Source organism: Thermobia domestica, chromosome 10, assembly GCF_964235325.1.
Source record: "Thermobia domestica chromosome 10, izTheDome1.hap1.1, whole genome shotgun sequence".
Classification (NCBI taxonomy): Eukaryota; Metazoa; Arthropoda; class Insecta; order Zygentoma; family Lepismatidae; genus Thermobia; species Thermobia domestica.
Window position 1 is genome coordinate 33505886 of NC_137463.1, and position 19228 is coordinate 33525113.

Here is a 19228-nt window from a genome sequence, read left to right on the forward strand (position 1 = left end):
AAGTGTAGCTAGTGTGAAACCAATACAAGTCAGAGTGTAGTAATCGTATCGTGTAGTAGTATTGAAAGTTGACTCTGCTTACATGTACTGTGTTCCATTTGTGATCTCGATATTGCGACGTTGGTTTTTATATATAATTTGTCACAAAAAAGTGTGTTGTAAAGTAAAAACGACTTACTTTACAGAATTTTAAAACTTAATTCTTCATAAAATGTTAGCAAAATATTTATATCCTGTATTGTTCCTCTTTTTCTGCTCTTTCTCTGGACCATATGCGTCAAAATTTACTGTTTTGTGGGGGTGAATAGCTAGCATAAAAAAAATAAAAGATGCTTTAAAGTTAAAACAAATCCTAAGCTCTTGCTAAGCTTGTAGTATATATGCAAAGCATGCAATATCAGGTCCGGTTCTCATATTTTCTCACAAGATCTAATTTATGGAAATGCTTATCGCCAAATTAAAATATTTAGTCGCAAACTATGTAGACATTTATGTAGAGCAAAGTAATTTACCATTTAAAAAGATATCCTTATATGGAATGGTATCCCCCAGCTCCCTTATCATGGGTCCGCCAATATATAGTGCCTTTAGGCAGTTGATAGTCAAAAATTGATCAAAGGCGGTACATACATATAAGCAAATTATCTTCCTCCTTAGTATCAAATTCCGAATCTCAAACCTACTTTCTATAAACAATCACCACAATCGTAGATAAAGGTACCCATGCGTAAGGAGTGGTGTGGTGCAGAGCATGTTATCCAAATTTTAGGAGAAAGAGAAGTAGCAACTAAGAATTTGTAGTATAAAAGTCAAAAAAGTATATGATTTGTACAGGGATTCTTTTAAACAAAACTGAAATGTGACGAGTTCAGAACCGTTGAGAAATTTTAATATTATATATTGCGTTTGTGGCGATATATATTCTATTTAAGGAAAATTAGAGGGATGTGTCATGAAACTTGTGGGTTTAATATCCTTGTCATAGATTTATTTATCGATAAGACATATTATACTGTAGTATTTTAATTTCAGAAATCGAGTATTTCATGTTCTATATTACACAAAATAACTAATGGTAAGATAGGTTTCACACTGAGAATTTTTTTAAAATTTGAAATTTCAAGCTGAAGATATTTTACCACAGATCGCAACACTGCGCCTATCACTGATGACAGCGTGGAGGTTGATTATATGTGGTACCGGTAACTGAAGTAATTAATGGTAAGACACTAGAAATGTAATATTTTTTGGGTATTATTCCTTTAGAAGCTCTCTCTATATAAACATAATTTTTAGGATTGAATTACACGAAGTACTACTATATAGATTGCAATAACATGAACATAGGCCTAACTGCTCGTAGTAAAATTCGTTCGTAAGTTACTTTTACAAAATTTGTTACTATTATCATGCGCAGATTAAGAATACAGGATTAATTAGGTATTGGTTACATAGGCCTATACTTTGAATTTTAAATAAAATCAATTGTTAATACCTTAATCATTTTATAGACTATGTACTGTAGATGCTATATATACACACTGTTTTCGTGGGAAAATTTGATGCAACACGCGTAGAAATCGTATCCACTTTTATCTACGATGTTGAGCAATAGAAATTGTGGTACAGTCTATATGATTCCAGTGCCCCGAGTAGCTGAGCACTAACTTCATGGGAAGAGAATCTAGGGTGACTGTATCAATAATGGACCAATTAGTGCCTGCAGTTGACCACTAATGAGACATTTTGAGCATATCATATTCTGATACGAATTTTTTATCTAATGATTCAAAAGGTTCTCCACAATGCTTAAAAACTAAGATAAAAAATGGAATTTGCCTAACACATGTCAGAGGTCAGTATATGGTAAAATGTAAATTATCGCCAGTATTGACCATATGAGTAACAGTAATTGATTGAATCAAATAATTACTTAATACAAAAACAAATATTTATTTTTTGCATGTATAATTAAAGATTTGGTAACCCTTGCAATTCCTAATTAAAGATAATTGGTTTACCTTCATATTATCTAAGCTATTGAGGTGTATTAGTTTGAGTATAGGAGGTGATTTATTTACCATATACGGTTTGGATAACTATGCAATTTAAGAGTACAAGGTTACTATAAGTTAAAAATATTTCCTTGCAGTAAAAATTTTTCATAGTTCTTTGCACCGATCAGAAATATGCAATTTAACCAATATTGTATTTAAATGTTACGAACAAATGTGCATGGGACATGACCTGGCAATGGGATTGTCTCACGGTTATTTCCAGGCTAAAGGCAACGACGGAAACGATAAACGTTGATGGAATAGTTTGGTGGGGTGGTATGATAAAGCGAGAGGAGACAGGGTTATCTCCGTAAAAGCAAACGCACGCAGTAGCTACTAGTCTACCGCGAGGCATACTTGGTCTGTCCTAGAATTGAATATAAGTCCCTTTGCACTGTAAGCGCTCTATAAACTGAGATAACGTCGCTTCTTTGATTCTATATTTAAATGAATGTTGTCCAGAAAAGATTAAGAGGTATACCACATACGGAAGTAAACATTCACAAACAGTTCCTAATTGGTACACGCCACATCTTAGATCTCAGCGGGATAGACTAATCACATTGTATAATATTGCTAATATAACAGGGTTATCTAGAGATAAAGAGAGATTTAAAATTGCTAAAAAGATGTACAGAAAAGAGATTAAAGCAGCAAAAATTACTGCAAACGAAAATTGGATAAATAATTCAAAAAACAAGTGTGCAGCGGCTTGGTCTATAATCAATAAGGAAATCGGAAAATGCAATATTAAAGACCCCATACCAATATCCGCCAATGAATTCAATGAACATTTTGTAAATAACATAAGGAAATTAAGTGATAAGTCAAAAAGTAAAGATTTTTTTTCTGAAAATCAAATCTATAATTTTAGTAGTTTATTAGTACAGCAAAACCTAAATAACGTTAACTTGAATTTTCAGTGGACTAGAATAAATGCCAGGACTGTTTTACAAATTGTTAACAAATTAAAATCTTCAAATAGTGAAGATCTTTATGGGTTTTCCAATAATTTGTTTCGAAAAATAATTGATGTTATAATTGATCCTTTGGTTTACTCATTCAATTGGATACTTTTGGATGGAATCTTTCCTGACTGCCTTAAAATGACAGTTACAGTACCTATACATAAGAAAAATGATAAAAGTGATCCTAATAACTACCGTCCTATATCATTAGTCCCAATTATTTCAAAAGTTTTTGAACAATGCATCAAAAGTCAATTATCAATGTACTTTGAACAATATAAAATATTCCACAGTTCGCAATTTGGATTCAGATCTGGCCTTTCCACGATTAAGGCCGTAGAAAACGTAGTATCACACATATTAGATAGCTTCGAAAATAATTTAAGTACGTGTGCAACATTGATAGATCTAAGTAAAGCATTCGATACGGTGTCACATCATATATTGGTTGAAAAATTATATTATTATGGTATTCGGAGAACTGAGTTGTCATTGATTAAGTCCTATCTTAGTAATAGACGTCAATCTGTTCGTATTATTAACGAAAGATCAACATTTTTGGATGTAACGGCAGGGGTACCTCAGGGTAGTGTGTTAGGACCTTTACTTTTTCTTATCTATATAAATGATTTCCCGAGTTTCCTACCTTGCAAATCTGTGTTATATGCTGACGATACAACTCTTCTAAATACGGGTAAGAATTTAGTAAGTGTTAAAAATAAAAGCAATGAAATGCTTGAAATATCATCTATATGGTTAAAACACAATAAACTTTATATAAATGAATCTAAAACAGAGACTATATATTTTTCTCTTAGTAATCATATGAATGAGATAGATATGCACCATTCCGTAAAACTACTGGGAATCCATCTAGATCCGAAATTAAACTGGAGTGAACATACTGAAAATTTATGCAGGAAATTATCTAGAGTGATATTTTTATTACGTAAACTGAAAACAACAGTTACAGAAACAATGCTTCTTGCAGCATACTATGCCTTTTTTCATTCTCATCTACAATATGGCATAATATTGTGGGGAAATTCACCAGGTGCCCAGACTGTCTTTAAATGGCAGAAAAAAGCCATAAGAGCGATAAAGGGTTTAACTGATAGTGTATCGTGTAGACAATATTTTACGGATTTACAAATTATGACAGTTCCCTCTCTATATATTTATAGTTGTCTTATGTACGTTAAAGAAAATGAGAGCAGTTTAGGTTATCGTAATAATATCCATTCATATAATACTAGACATAAAGATGACTTAAATACGCCTTATATTAGGCTAAGTATAACACAAAGAAGTTATAAATATACAGGAATGAAATTATATAATACATTGCCAGTGCATATACGAATGATGCGTGACAATGATTTCAAAAAATATTGTAAATCTTTTCTTGTAAGTAATTCTATTTATAGTATCAACGAATTTGAAGACAAGTGTAAATTGTAACTTTTTTTTTCTTTTCTTTCTTTGTATATATTTATTTATATGCTGACAATGTCTATTGCAACAAATGTTGTTTAATGACAATAAATATTCTATTCTATTCTATTCTATTCTTCTGTGTTAGTGTAATCGCCACTTTCAGCCTCTAATCATAACCAGGAGACATTAATTAGACTAGTAACTTTAATCTTACCACGGACACTAATCTTACGCCTCCAAAAGAGCATATCCACCCCTCATTCTGCACATCCCTTAACGTAGACAACCATCTATACATGGGCAGCTCGAAAATTTCAGATTACAAAGTTGGCTTCTACACTTTTGTATTGCTGAAACTTTCTTTTTCCATGTATGGTTGGTTTTGTCTAATCTTGAGGGGTACGCAAAATAAGGGTGGATATGCTATTTTGTAGGTGTGTGTGTACATTACACTGTATTTTCATCAAAACAATTCGCACTAAATATTTGTTTCACCTCTGACGTATTCCTCCCTTGTTTCCACCGAAACCTGTAGTTAATCTCGCTTGCATGTTTATTCTAATAAAGCTGTTATAATTACATAAACCAGAATACTTCTTCTTCTTAAACGTTAAGTTAGGTTGATTGCTACTGAACGGTTGCCTTTTATTTTCATTTATAGACGAACACAGTAAAGATTGCTGATTTCGTTTCACTGAATTTCAGAAGTGCCATAACATGTAAATGTTTTATTGCAAAACAGATTTTTATACAAAAGAAACACTTGGTTTGATCACTCGTGAGAAACTTACCGCAGTCTTTCACTGTTTCAACAAGTTTGCAGGATCTTACACAGAATTATATAGAAATTAATATGATCCTATAGGCCTTGTTTAGTTAATTAAAAAAAAAAAAAAAAAAAAAAAAATAGAAAATAGAAAATACTCATACACTCTTAAATTCTCCGAAACAGAATTATTGTAGAACTTCGTAGAAGTTGAAGCTCTTAGCGACACTGTTTAATGATATAACATTTCATCAGAGTTCTGTGTAACACAAATTGAATATCTTCGTCATTCGAAACCTCGTCTAACACAAACTGTTCACGGATTTTTTTTGAGAGGAACACAAGCAACATGGAGTTGTGCGGAATTGTCTAGCACACTGATCACAAAACACCCAAGTTTCTTTATGCTTTGCTTGCCTTCTCCGTACCAGGTCTTTTACATATGAAACAGGTCCGGTCGTCATCATCTGTAGTTTTCCTTTTGTGTTTTCTCGATCTTTTTTTTTTTTTTTTTTTTTTCTTCTCTTCCCAATGCTCTAACTACCTTCTTGAATTTGCTGCTTGTGGAGGTTTTTCCTTTGTCCTGTATCTTGTTATCGCTGATTTGGTTGGTCAGAGTACTGAACTGACACAAAAGCAGGAATTGCCATAGTTGAGGTGAAGAGAAAATGTTTGGCCCAGCTGTTTTCTCAACATTAGTTTGTCCTGCAGAAGTATTACTTGGCATACAAGGTACATTTGTTGATACAGTTCCTGTGTCTTCCAAATCATTCACACGCTGTACATTCTCTTGTAGATCTTCCACATCGGACTGGTCTGGATTACTGTTCTGAGTTGGTGCTGCTGGTATACATCGTTTTTTAAAATTTTAACCAAACTTCAACGAGTTTCTTGGCATTTTCATCCTCATCTCACTCATTACGAAATTCCGCAGCTCGAATTCGGCGGTTCTATCACTCTTCATCACTGATTCCAGGTACAAGAGGTGTTCAGTTCTAAACTTGGTTGGTTTTGTACCTGCTCCCGGTGTAGTCTCGCTATAACGAGAAGTATGATTCATACAGAGTGTAAAAACTACTGACCGGGGATCAAAAAGATACAGTCCACATTTTCTAAACCCATTTCTGACGATTTCGGGAGTTGCTTTTTCTTGTAGCGCTTGTTCGAGAAGAAGTGCAAACAACACTCTTGTCACGCTCCTGTTGTTTGTCTTCCTTTTCCACTCATTTACGAGGTTAGCCCATCCAGATTTAATGGCTTTAAACAGGGACACATCCGCTGGCTGCAATAGATGCGTCGTATTTGGTAATAGGACAAACAGGTGGATACCATTTTCAGAGCATAATTTACTCACATTATACGTGATATGTAATCTATGACCATCAATCAGCAGCCAAATCGTAAACTTTATGTTCTGTAATCAAAGCCACGGTACGAAAGGTTGGCAATGTATTCGTAAAATGATTGACCAGTCACCCAATATGAAGTAGGTGATCTGCCAGCACACCATTCAGAGTTCGTGTTTTGTACTATGTCCCTGCGTATTCGTTTGTATGGGTACAAAATCATGGGAGGTACTGATTTTCCGTGGCAAGGTTCTAGAACACAGGTGCCCCTTCCCGTTTAGCTGTAATAAAGACAGAAAACCGTGCCCTGCGGGGCTCTAACCCGCCTTCACTCGCTGACGCTCGCTCGGCAATACTATGTGAATTAAATATTAAACTTTGGTACAGAAAGGAACCAACCAAGCTACTAACCTATATGAGAGATCTGTGTTCTAGAACCTTCCCCCGGAAGGTAAAATTAGCATCGAGCTTTCCTTAAAAGGATATAACATTTACATTTACCACTACGAAATCTGGTCAGCTACTGGGTTTGGTTTGTAAGTGTTTAGGAAAGATTTTTCTTTGTATAGAACAATGTGTAGAACGTTAGGAATTAATCTTAAGTACAAGGCACACGTTAGTTTGTTTTAGAAATAATAAATTACTTATACGAGGAATGGTGTTTAGTAACATTTGAAATTATATTGTAATTTTGAAAGTTACACATACTATTCTATACAAAGTAAAATCTAGCCAGTGTTCAGCGTCCTTCTTTAGCAGCGGGGCCGCTAGTTACGCCCTTGACAGAACCTATAGGTTAAAGTGGAATCCGAACCACTATTCAGGTTTGTTTTCGTGACTTTGGACTCCCAGGAGAGTTTGAACATTCAACTTCGTGCAACAAAGGCGAATGCTTTATACATGAGGCTACTGGAAAACCCTGGTCAATTACCAAGATACCACTAAGTGACCAGAGTGGTCAATTATTAGTCCGTACCTAAGAAGGCGATACCAATGATTAACCACCTCCCAAACCATATTACACTCTTGATGTTCTTTAATTTCCTCGATGCTCGTACTATGACACAAGCTATTGTAGTTTTGCACTGTACCTGGTTACGGCTTTATTCCATACATCGCGGATGTTTCGCGTCTACATGAATACCTTACTTAAACATTACCCTTCTTCTGTTAATTGACATTTTATAACGTCATCGCTACAGCAGTAGACCTATTCATATTTTTACATTCAGAACACTCCTCTAACGAAAACTGAATTTTGAGCCGCTTCTTTAAACCTAGCTGGCAAGCTGCACTTGTTCTCTTAAAAACGTATAAGAAAGTGAAGAAATTAGCATCAGAAATATGTAATCAACTATATACAATTTTAAATGTTATCAGGGTAGATTGAAAATAAGATAAACACTGATTTTGTATCCAGAAAGATTATTCCTTCTCGTTATATGATTTCGATACTCTGTGGAGCCTTCGAAATCCTGTAACAAGAGATAATCTTTCTGAATACAAAATCAGTTCTTATTTTTAATATATATCATATAGCTTCCTGTAGCTTGTTATCAGGATATGTCACATACAAACAAACCATACTTGAGATTACGTAGAATAAATGTTCCGAAGTTCCAAATGTATGAACAAAGAAATGTACTTGTGAACATAAGCAAAAATTAGAGAAACTAAATAGAATTGACATCGATGAGATCCAAATTTGTGAAAGAAGTTACATGTGCACATAATCCCAGTTCTTCTCAAGGTCCCCTCATATAGCGTTGGATTTTTCGGTATGACACAATACGACTCATGACTTAGGTGTTTAGATGATCTTCAAAATAATAAATCTTGATCTTTGGAATATTTTATATCCTTCTTTATTCTCATTCCAATGTTGCTCTTAATTAATACCAATGTGTATATATCATATAGTCCAATAAACTCCAGTATAAACTGATTCAGTTCCACTTCCAGTCTACTTAAATTAAAGAAATTTTATAATTTTACTAGTCAACACTAGTCACGCCCCAAGTAAATGGCCTAAATGATTAAAACAGTTTGATTATTTTCCCAGATTAGATGTAAGTATTATATATCTAATTACTGTCAACTTGTCACTCACCGTAGTAATACAAAATAAATAAATAAATGAAATGAAAAATAATGAAATCTTTCAGTTTAACGCCCCATGATTATGCCTTTTACGCTAAGACAGACAGATAATTAAGGCAAGTGAATGATGATGGGAGAATTGGTGGAATGACAATGTTGAAGGAAACGAGAGTACTTGAGAAAAAACCTACGGACATGATGTCCATCACAAACTTACTTGGTCGAACCATTGACCTCATGCACCAGACGTAAGTTTTCTACCAATGAGCCACCGCGGCTCCACAGAATACATTTAGTTCTATCAGTTTTTCTTATTTTGAAAACTGCCCTCATGAGTGGAACGTGACATTCTGTTATTGCAACTTACTTTCTTACGTAAAGGTTGTCGCCCGAAAATCATGCTGTATTAATTACTAATGATGGCTATACAATACATACTTAATATTGACGATAAAATATCTTACCTTGTATCCGAGAAGAAAAATGAAATATCCAAAAGTTGTCACATGTTTAGAGAATATATATATATATATATATATATATATATATATTGCTACAAAAATTGCCGCATACAAACTATTCACAACAACACAGGGCGCTTGCTGATCATTGTAGTTGCAAGATGAATTCTCAGTAGCGAGTTAGCGTCTACTTCTAATGTTTTTAAATATTTTTTCTAGTGAGAATTAGACTTCATGAAAATGAAAACTATCAACCTTACAGCGTATTTTTTCAGAGATGCCACATTTAAGAGAAGGGAATACGCGTTTTTGGCGCAAGAGGTCTGGGTTCGATTAGATTCTCTACGAGAACTCATGTTCGAATCCCACGTTAAGCTGTAGATCTACATCTGATATAAAGGGATGCTAAACTGAATCCAACCAAACAAGGATCGGGAATCCGTGGTAAGGTAGGATTCCATATACACCTTCACAGTGACTTTCATGAGGTTGGCGGGGAGCATCGAAAACTTTTTCTTTTCGGATACAAACTATGGTATTTTCTTATTTAGCATTTTAAGCACTTTTCGATTGTGAGTTTCACAGTTTTCATGTCTGCTCGTTCCTTTTATTTTAGGCTGTTCTCTAAGGTTGTACTAAAGTAAAATATATTTTCTCTGTTGCAGATGGAGCTGGAATCAATGACTCGTTACGTTTCCCCTGTGAATCCTGCAGTATTCCCTCATTTAGCTGTGGTGTTATTGGGGATAGGAGTGTTTTTCACTGCCTGGTTTTTCGTGTATGAAGTAACTAGCACAAAGTTCACAAGAGACATATTCAAAGAACTGTTGGTGTCTTTAGTTGCAGCTATTTTCTCTGGTTTCGGCGTTCTCTTTCTTCTGCTCTGGGTTGGGATTTATGTATAATGTAAGTAAATATTCGGGGGCTTTTAACATCTAGAACTTATTTTGTAAAAGTAGTTATAAAGAAATCGCTAGTAGGGTCAGTGAGGGTAATTATGAGACAGATTTCACAACTTTTTCACGTTACTCAGCTTACATTAGTTTTGAAAACATTAGTTTTGAAACCTAGGCAGCAGTTTATGGTGCCAATAGAGTAACAATTTGCTGCCAAGAAATTTCCTGTCATCTCATAAGTTGATTAGTAAATGTCAAATTTGTGCTGTCTCATAATTTCCCTCCAAAGTGTAATTATGAAACGCCTGTTGTCCCCAGCTTTCTGTATGTGATATTGAGGTATGAAGGAGTCCAATTGTGAGTGAAAGAAGTCTTCGTTATTTTGTTTATTGCATAAAGATATACAAATATTTGGCTGAGTTACAAGAAAATAACGAAGAAAGTGGAAATAGCTTCTGATGTTATTCTAACATTTTTGTGAGTTGACTAGTATAGGACTATAGGTTAATAGCCTATATTAGATAGTTTCAGGTCTTAAAACAGGCTTATGAAACAAATTTAGATCAATTTCTAGGCTGTTCACTGAAAAACAAGTTCGGCTACTTCTATTTCTTTATGTTTTAGCAGGGTTGGCAAAAACCATGGTTTTTATTAAAAAAAACAAAAAAAAACGGTTTTTTTGGTTTAAACCAGGTTTTTTTGTTTAAACCAGGTTTTTTTTGGTTTAAACCAGGTTTTTATGGTTTAAATGATTTGCTCTATATATTCATATCATATATGGACAGAAATAAGTTTGTTTCGCCTTGATGTTATTATGCAACAAACGGGTTATGCTGGAAGGGGTCACATAAGCTTAAAGCGGAATAAAAACCGCTTCTCGAGTTACATCCGAGAGAAATTGTCCTCCATTTGAACTCGGAACCAGGACTAATTGGCCACAAATGCGATACGTCTGCCGACTCACTCACAAAGGAATCCTGATTTAAAAAAATACGTTGTACTGATCTTTACATGCTTCTTAATATAACTGTCAAGAGTCATTTCAGAAGGACAAAAAGATAAACAGTTGCACAAGTGAAACCATTACACAGAATTAATTACATATGAACAATTTCAAAGTACGACGGAGTACAGAAGAACTAATCTAGTTCAAGTTAGTTAACAACGACTTTTATTGGTCCAAATTAAAGAAATACACCGACTTAATCTGCATATCAATAAGAAAACGGAATAAAGATACGAATTATTTGAGTCCACTTTGGCTCAGACTCATTTATACATAAATAGATACCAAAGATACTTATTTCACTAAATGCCTCTCGTGGGGTCTGTATGACCCCCCCCCCCACACACACACACACACAAAAAGTACGGCATTTTCGATGTATTTTATCAATAGTAAACATTGAAACGAAACAATATTTAGAATTTTTCTTCGATTGCAATTACATAACAATAATAACAACTACAAAAAAATCACAAAATAAACATTTATAAACTTGTAAAAAAAAGTTGCTTTTGTAGTATAATCTTTTTGAGTAATGAATGGGGAATTTAGGTCTGAATATAATACGAATAATATACGGGAGTGAAACGTGATAACCCACAAATGTGTGTTCATCAAGATTTTACAAACACTTACACTTTTACGAACATTTTTCTTTTTTTGTTTTTTGGTTTAAACCAGTTGTTTTTTTTTAAAAAAACCAGCTGGTTTAAACCTTGGTTTAAACCAGCCAACCCTGTGTTTTAGTATATTGATATGCAGCCTAGGCTATTTTCAACAAAATAATGTATAGGGCTTGAAAAATCTTGCTTGCAAGTACTAGCCAGCCAAAAAATCCACTAGCCAGACCATTTTGCAGTCACATTGTCTTTACAAGCCAAATGTAAAGTAGTACTCGCCACTGTCGAGTGGATTTTTCAAGCCCTGGTAATGTAGGTCTACAATTTTGAAAGTTACTAAAAAACAAGATTATAGGACTAGAGTACAGAGACAAAGTACAGCGTTTTTGAAACATACTAGGATATAGAGACATATTCCAGTTATTTCTCAAATACATTATTCTGGTATGCGTCTCATAATTACCCTCCATATAAGCAAAATGAGATACAACAACAATAAAAGTGTAACTCTGAAACAAAAGCCCAAGGGACAAACTCAACTTACCTATAACTGCTGACCTACCAGGCTTCCACCAACACCCATTGGTTTTACAGTAGTGATATTACTGCACGAGTAGATGTGAAAGTTAATGATAGAATTTCAATTTTTTTTTAAATGAATTTGTTAAAGCAATTGGTACATCCAAACTTTTATAAACTGAAACTTAAGCATGTAGACAGAGCATTGTGAAGGATGTTACTGAATGTCTGTGCTCTTAATTTGTATTTACCTATAGTGGATGAAGATAATACGGGTGTCTCATAATCACCCTCACTGACCCTATATAAGTTAATTGACACTCACAGTGTACTATGGTATTTATATTACCTTTTTGTCTTTTAAGACTTCAAAATAATAGTTACTTATCCCAATTTACACTGGTTGTGCTAAAACTCGCGCTAATGTGGGCGTCCATATTTGTTGACATCTTTTCTCTACAGCTTCAGCGCGACCACCATAATCCTACAAATTTGTGACTGTGATAACTACAGCTCGGATTTATATGCAAAATGCATGTTTATAGTAACATCTGAAACGTATAGAAAATGTTTTCTTCTTTCCGACGGACTTGCAAGGATTCGTTTTAGACGCACGTGTTGGTGCATATAAGCGCATATTTTGATTGAATTTCGATGTGCATGCATATTTCGTAAACTTTGCAGAACACTGTATATTTCCGAATTTTGTTGTTGCGTACTAGCATATTTGAGAGTATATCACAAGAACGTAGGTTATATTTAAAGTAAACTGACTCACTTTGTAAACGCAGATGTAGAATAAAATGATGTATAGAATAATAGAAGACAGTGCGGTATCCTATCCTAAATTGCGAAGCAGAAACAATCAAATGCTAATATCTAGCAGTAGACCCGCTTGTATCAAATGTAAAGAAAGTATTTGTCAAAGATCCACCGCACACGTATCTTTCGCGAAGTTGCGAAAAAAAAACTTCCAGTACCTTCTCAACCAGTAGAATTCGTGGCTAGAAGCTGTGCTGCATTATGCAGATAACTTAAATCAAGTGAGGACAGTTGTAGACTCACTAAGTCGCGATGATATAGCCGCTATTCATGCATCTCAAAAATGTTTCTCTACAAGTAACATTGAGAACAAAATTAAGTACATACACAACCACTTCTCGAGAATACCTGAAATTATCAGACAGTTGGAATCCTGTAAGAATTCTTTGCAACATTCATTATCCTTGTTGGGTGAATTATCGCAGACTTTGTCTAGCGGAACAACTCAGGTCTTGCGAAAATAGCGTCAGACAAACTTTGCAAAGTATTAGGCAAAAATCCCGGGTACAAAACAATCTGTGCCATTGCAAATGTACTTAATGGTGGAAACATGAAACTGGAAGAGAACGTAACATAGGAAGACATTTGGTGTTTTTCGCATGCACCAGGGGCTTCTGCTAATGTAGAAAGGAACTTTTCGACCTACAAAACGTTTCTCACAGATAAACGCAGATGGTTGACAGAAGAAAATCCAAGAAAAATGTTAATAGTTCATTGCAAAAGAGATCATTAAAATAAGACATTTTTGTGAGAAACTGACATTTTATTTTCTTAGTGTATATTTCAATGCATATGTTAAATTTTTTAAATGCATATTTTAGTGCATATTTTTGATAATTTTCGTGCATATTTTGGGGTTGGTTTGTGCATGGAAATCCGGCTCTAATGATAACACTGCACGTAACATGTCAACAAATAAGAATAAAGCAATTTTCAGTTTGTAAGCATTGTAGAGCAGGTGGAAAGTGTCTGTTTTTAAGCCTAATGATTTAAATTTGAACTCTGTTGTAAAATAATTTTTGCTGTGTATAAAATTATTTTGAAGTTGGTTATTAAAACAGCTTTAGCAAAATATACAGAAAAAAACATCATACAAAATAATAATAAAAGCACATATCGTATTTGCGTACAGAGCATCTGTAAGCCGCATCTGAGAATCTGTAAGTCGCCTTTCCGCTGAAGAGAAGAAACAACTTTTGATTCTTCGAAGTTCAACATCCCACAAGTTCAAGATACTTGTTTACGAAAGTTCTCGTGGGGCATGCTCTTTGATTGGTTAATATATATATTTTTCACGGACTTTAATCACATCCAATGGGAATCGTGAAAATCTGAAAGAATATATGCGCTGTTTCTGTGATTGACGAAAAATATTTTGGGACACGTTTATTTTTTCATTGGGATTCAGCCATAAATTCTCGACAACAGACTTTAGCCCCATGAGGGGGTGATCGGGAAGCCTTGAAGAAAGGATAAGCCACACTGCATCAAAATAAAATTACTTGTGTAAAATTTATCAAAGAAAATTATTTTACTTATAAGATTTCAAAAATGAAACTTCGAAATTTGAGTAAATTCTGCCCTTTTTACCAACTTATTCTTGACTGGTTTCAACTGCCACTGTTGGAGATGATTGAGATAGACCAAGTTTTATTAAATACTAAATAAGTTTTATATAGTTCCTACTAGAAAATGATTTTCTATATGTGAAAATTTGCAACACTGGGGAGGTTTTATTTCCTTTTACTCTCTTATTTAGTATAGATCCTTGCACATCAAATAATATGTTTGTTTTGAAAGATTGAAGGAAGGCACCAAGTATCATATTGAAACAAAATCAGACGAACAAGACACACAAATGCTGATTGAGTCAAATGGTAGAAACTCGTTACGTTCGTTTCAATTACGTGTGTATTTAGTTTCGGATGTAAGCTTATTTCTGTGGTTTATTAATGGAAAAAAATCTAGAATACCCTTACTTTTGATCTAGAATTCTACTTGTTCCCTTATATTATTATCTTAGCAACAATAAAAAAGTAAGAAAAATCGAATAAGATGAAACCAGATCTAAAACTGTAATACTGTATTTTATAGCCAGTCCTTCCACGAAAAGAAAAAGTACTTCGTTAAGATTGGAACATAGTCAGCAGACTTGTAGGTAAGAACGATACGTACAATGGCAGATATGCACGTACTGCTCTCCTGCGGTAAAATTTAAACATTTAAGTGATTTTTATATTTCTGTTGTGTGGAACTTAACATAGAACATTTTTTGTTTCCCTTGGTTTTTACACTATTGTGCTATATGTTGCTTAAACTGCATTTGCAAACGTGATATGTAAGGTCAATCAAATACCTATGTGAACTGATTTTCCCACACCTTCCATTACTGCAAGGGGCAAAATATACCATCCTGCAGAAAAAATATTGTGACAGATAATACCTATCTTGGACTAAGGTTTTGTCATTTCACTTTTATTAAAAATGCCTTTCCTAAAGAAAAGAGAGGATTTCACTGTGTGCCAAAAGTAGAGTTTCTCATGAGCTCCTTATGTTAGGAAGATAAAACTTGGTGTATAAACTTCTTATTAAAAAGAAGCGAACACGTGCCCCAACGTTTTCAGAAATTCCACATTTAAGGGAAGAAGAAGGACAATGTCCGATTTTTTATTAGTACATCAAGATTACCTGTCTCATAATCATGGGAAAACGGGTTAACACTTGAGTTCACCTGGGATTTTCCATTCCGATTGAAATACATATCCTGAGGGGTTGAGAGGGTTTAAGTATAGTTTTCAAATGTTCTCCATAGACTTTTCATTTTCTTATGAAGTACGTGCATTTCAGCTAGTGAAATACATATGAGGAAAAAAAAACTGCAAAGTTTTATACACACGAATGAATAGAAAATCCTTTAATTGATCTTTTTCAAGATATATTTTGAAAATATTTTTTTCTTAAATTAATCGAGTGGGTTCTCAAGGGTATCCAACCTGAGACCAATTAAAAATCTATGGGCAGAAGTTGCTGGAACTCTACAGGAAAATTGGCCTGTCAATCCACTAAGGTAACCTGACGTGAGTTGTGGTAACTAGTTCTTAATGCGTGCGAAGAAGTGGCACAATGATACTGAGATGGTTGCCAGCTTCGTTAACTCCGTACCATGGCGACGTAAAGCTCTAATAGAAGCTAATGGGAACTAAACAAGATCCTAATCTTAAATAGTCACAGCCAAATGGCATCCATTTCTCCTGTAACTTGACTTCAATTAAGACTTACAATTTCCTAACGAACTTTTACATATACCGTAACGATTAAGTGGTTAGTGTTTGTTCTCGCTTTAGATCTAGGTTTGAACCCCATTGTTTTTTTTTTTCCTTTCTTTCTTACTAACATCTGTTTCAAAATCATTCACTTATTGTGTGGAATATTTGAAATAACGATATAACATTGAGTAAGGAAAGTAACCATCTGTCAGTATTTCTCAGAGAATGGATTGAAATCCATACCATCAACAAACATAAATGAAATACAAGAATTTTAGGAATGATCCAAAAAATACATTAAAAGATTGCGATCTTGGACAAAAATTAGTTTTTGGATCAGGGGCCACAAAATTTTTGAATGGGCCCTAAATCGAATTTTCGTATTTTCTACGGAAGAAGCATGTCGTACGGAGTTAAGTGATTGTTTGGGTTTGGCTACACTTTATGTAGTTCTCCAGATATAAGGCGTACAAGAAAAAAGATCGTGAAATATATTGGATTTTTTGATCCAATAATGAAAAGAAAAAAAAGAAACGCTAACTGATAAACAGTAAAAAACGTAAAGGAAATGCACAAATTCACAATGCACAATGTTAATAAGTGCAAGGTTGTGAGGAGTTTTCTTGTTATAGCAAAATGTTCACCTGCTATAAAGACAAAAAAGAAGCTCCATTGGTACAAATAATTTTTTCACTGACATACTTATCAGTCACCTGAAGGATTGTTTCGTCTAGGAAATTATTAAAGTAATCGAAAAGTTACAAATTATAAAATATATCACTGCTATGAAATGTCACCAACATATATCGTATTTCCTCAATTATAACTCTATTCTTTTCCTGGCGGGAGCTCGTGTGGTTCGGATTCTACGTTAATCAGTAGGTCCCGTCTCATATAGCCTCACTGCTGAAAGGAAAGTTAAACTCAAAATTATAATGAAGAATACGGAAAGCAATGTAGAAAGACTAGCGAAATTCGTGTTCGTGGATTTTCTTGAGGTTCTCCCATTTTCTCAACCCAAGATTATCAATCATCTCATCATTACAGTCTTCCTATGCCTCAGTGCAAAATCCTTGGTAGAAAAAGAATTGAAATTATATATATATATATACAGATGGTGATCAGAAAAATGGAAACAGCTGTAGTTGGCAACACGTCAGCTATATGGGTTGGCAGTGGTGTCGTGGCGCCCGCAGCGCCGGACCGCTGGTGATGGTGTGTTAGGTCGGTCTTCATACTACGTCAGGCGCAGTGGAACAGCAGTGTCCAGTGGCTGCAGCAGACGGAGGTAGTGTAAAATGGGAGACACCTCAGATTTTCAAAGAGGGCAAATTGTTGGTGCGCGGTTATGTGGAGTGAGTGTGACGGCAGTGGCTACTGTGTTAGGTGTGTCGCGTGGGACAGTGTCGAAGGTGATGACGGCCTACACAACACAATGGAAAACCACATCGGGGAAGCAGAACAGTGGGAGGAAGAAAATCATGAGTGACAGGTCACACCGGGTATTAAAGCGCATTGTCACGCAGAACCGTCGCGCCACTGCGGAGCAAGTGACGGGGGAACTCAATCAGCACCTCCCCCACCCTGTTTCGACAATCACAGTCCGCTGCGAATTACATGACATGAACTTACGGGGTCGTGTTGCACGGGCCAAACCGCTCATCAGGGACCATAACGCTTTCGCACGCCGCAAATGGTGCCGCGACCATGCAACTTGGACCGTTGAGGACTGGAAACGTGTGATATGGTCGGATGAGTCATCCTTCACCCTATTCCCAACCACGGGCCGTGTTTATGTGTGGAGAACGCCCAAAGAAGCTTATGATCTGCAGTGTCTCCGCCCAACTGTGAAACATGGCGGCGGCTTGGTGATGCTGTGGGCCGCCATATCATGGTTTTCATTGGGTCCTGTGGTCACACTTAGCGGACAAATCACTGCCAACGATTATGTCGCAATTTTAGGAGACCACTTTATCCTATGGTCCGGATGTTGTTCCCGGACAATAACGCCATCTTCCAGGATGATAATGCACCCATTCACACAGCTGGCGTTGTTGCAGCGTAGTTTGAGGAACATCGGGATGAAGTTCAACACCTCCCCTGGCCCGCCCAATCCCCAGATCTCAACATAATTGAACATCTGTGGTCCGTCTTGAAAACACGACTCCGGCGACGATTTCCACCTACATCCTGTCTCACAGAATTGGCCGATGCCCTGCACGAGGAATGGTATAAAATTCCACTTGCTACCATTCACGACCTCTATGCCTCCATCCCACGTCGCATCAAGGCTGTTATGAAGGCGAAAGGTGGCCCGACACCATATTAATCTGGTAAGTTGCAATTTCGTTTAGATGTTTCCATTTTTCTGATCACCATCGGTGTATATATATGCGAATGTGTAGTCATCAGAGCATTTTGTACTATTTTTAGCTAATATTAGTTTTATTTTGTGCTTTCTTCTTTAATTTATGAAAAAAAAATATATAGTCGCTGATATATATATCTATTTTTCAGGTTTTTGAAGATTGATGGAATGCCATCCTTTTTCTTTCTCTCTCTCTCTCTCTCCATTTCATTGTTTTGGACGTTCAGATGTGTCAATTTATGATTGTTGTAAAACGTATGGAAGAAAAAAGAAATTGAATATTCAAGCATATTTCACCTAAATAAACAAAGAAATGTTATTGGATATCATTCCATTTTGTAATATTTTAATACTGTTAAGACTGAAATAAATCCTACAAAAATTGAAGGTAATCTTTTTTTGTTTAGTGAAGTGGTCTTAAAAACAGTGATGATTCGTATCCTAGGCTCGTATCAAGTTTCGTAAGATATTATCTTTTTTTTGGACTAGAAGGAAGGACCGCAATACAATATTTTCTAATGTACCGCTTCTAGCGCTGCTCTTACAAACTGGATTTTTGTCTATCGCTGCTATTACAATTTGAATTTTATTACGAT

At 35.2% G+C, this 19228-nt stretch overlaps 1 protein-coding gene across 1 annotated transcript; it reads left to right on the plus strand.

Annotated features, from left to right (window-relative positions):
• Nucleotides 1–1063: 1063 nt before the first annotated feature.
• Nucleotides 1064–19019, plus strand: kud (oligosaccharyltransferase subunit 5 kud). Its single transcript, XM_081727970.1, has 3 exons — nt 1064–1221; nt 9801–10041; nt 18782–19019. The coding sequence occupies exons 1-2, from the start codon at nt 1219–1221 to the stop codon at nt 10038–10040; spliced, it is 243 nt and encodes an 80-aa protein (XP_081584096.1). The 5' UTR covers nt 1064–1218; the 3' UTR covers nt 10041; nt 18782–19019.
• The last annotated feature ends 209 nt before the right edge of the window (nt 19020–19228 follow it).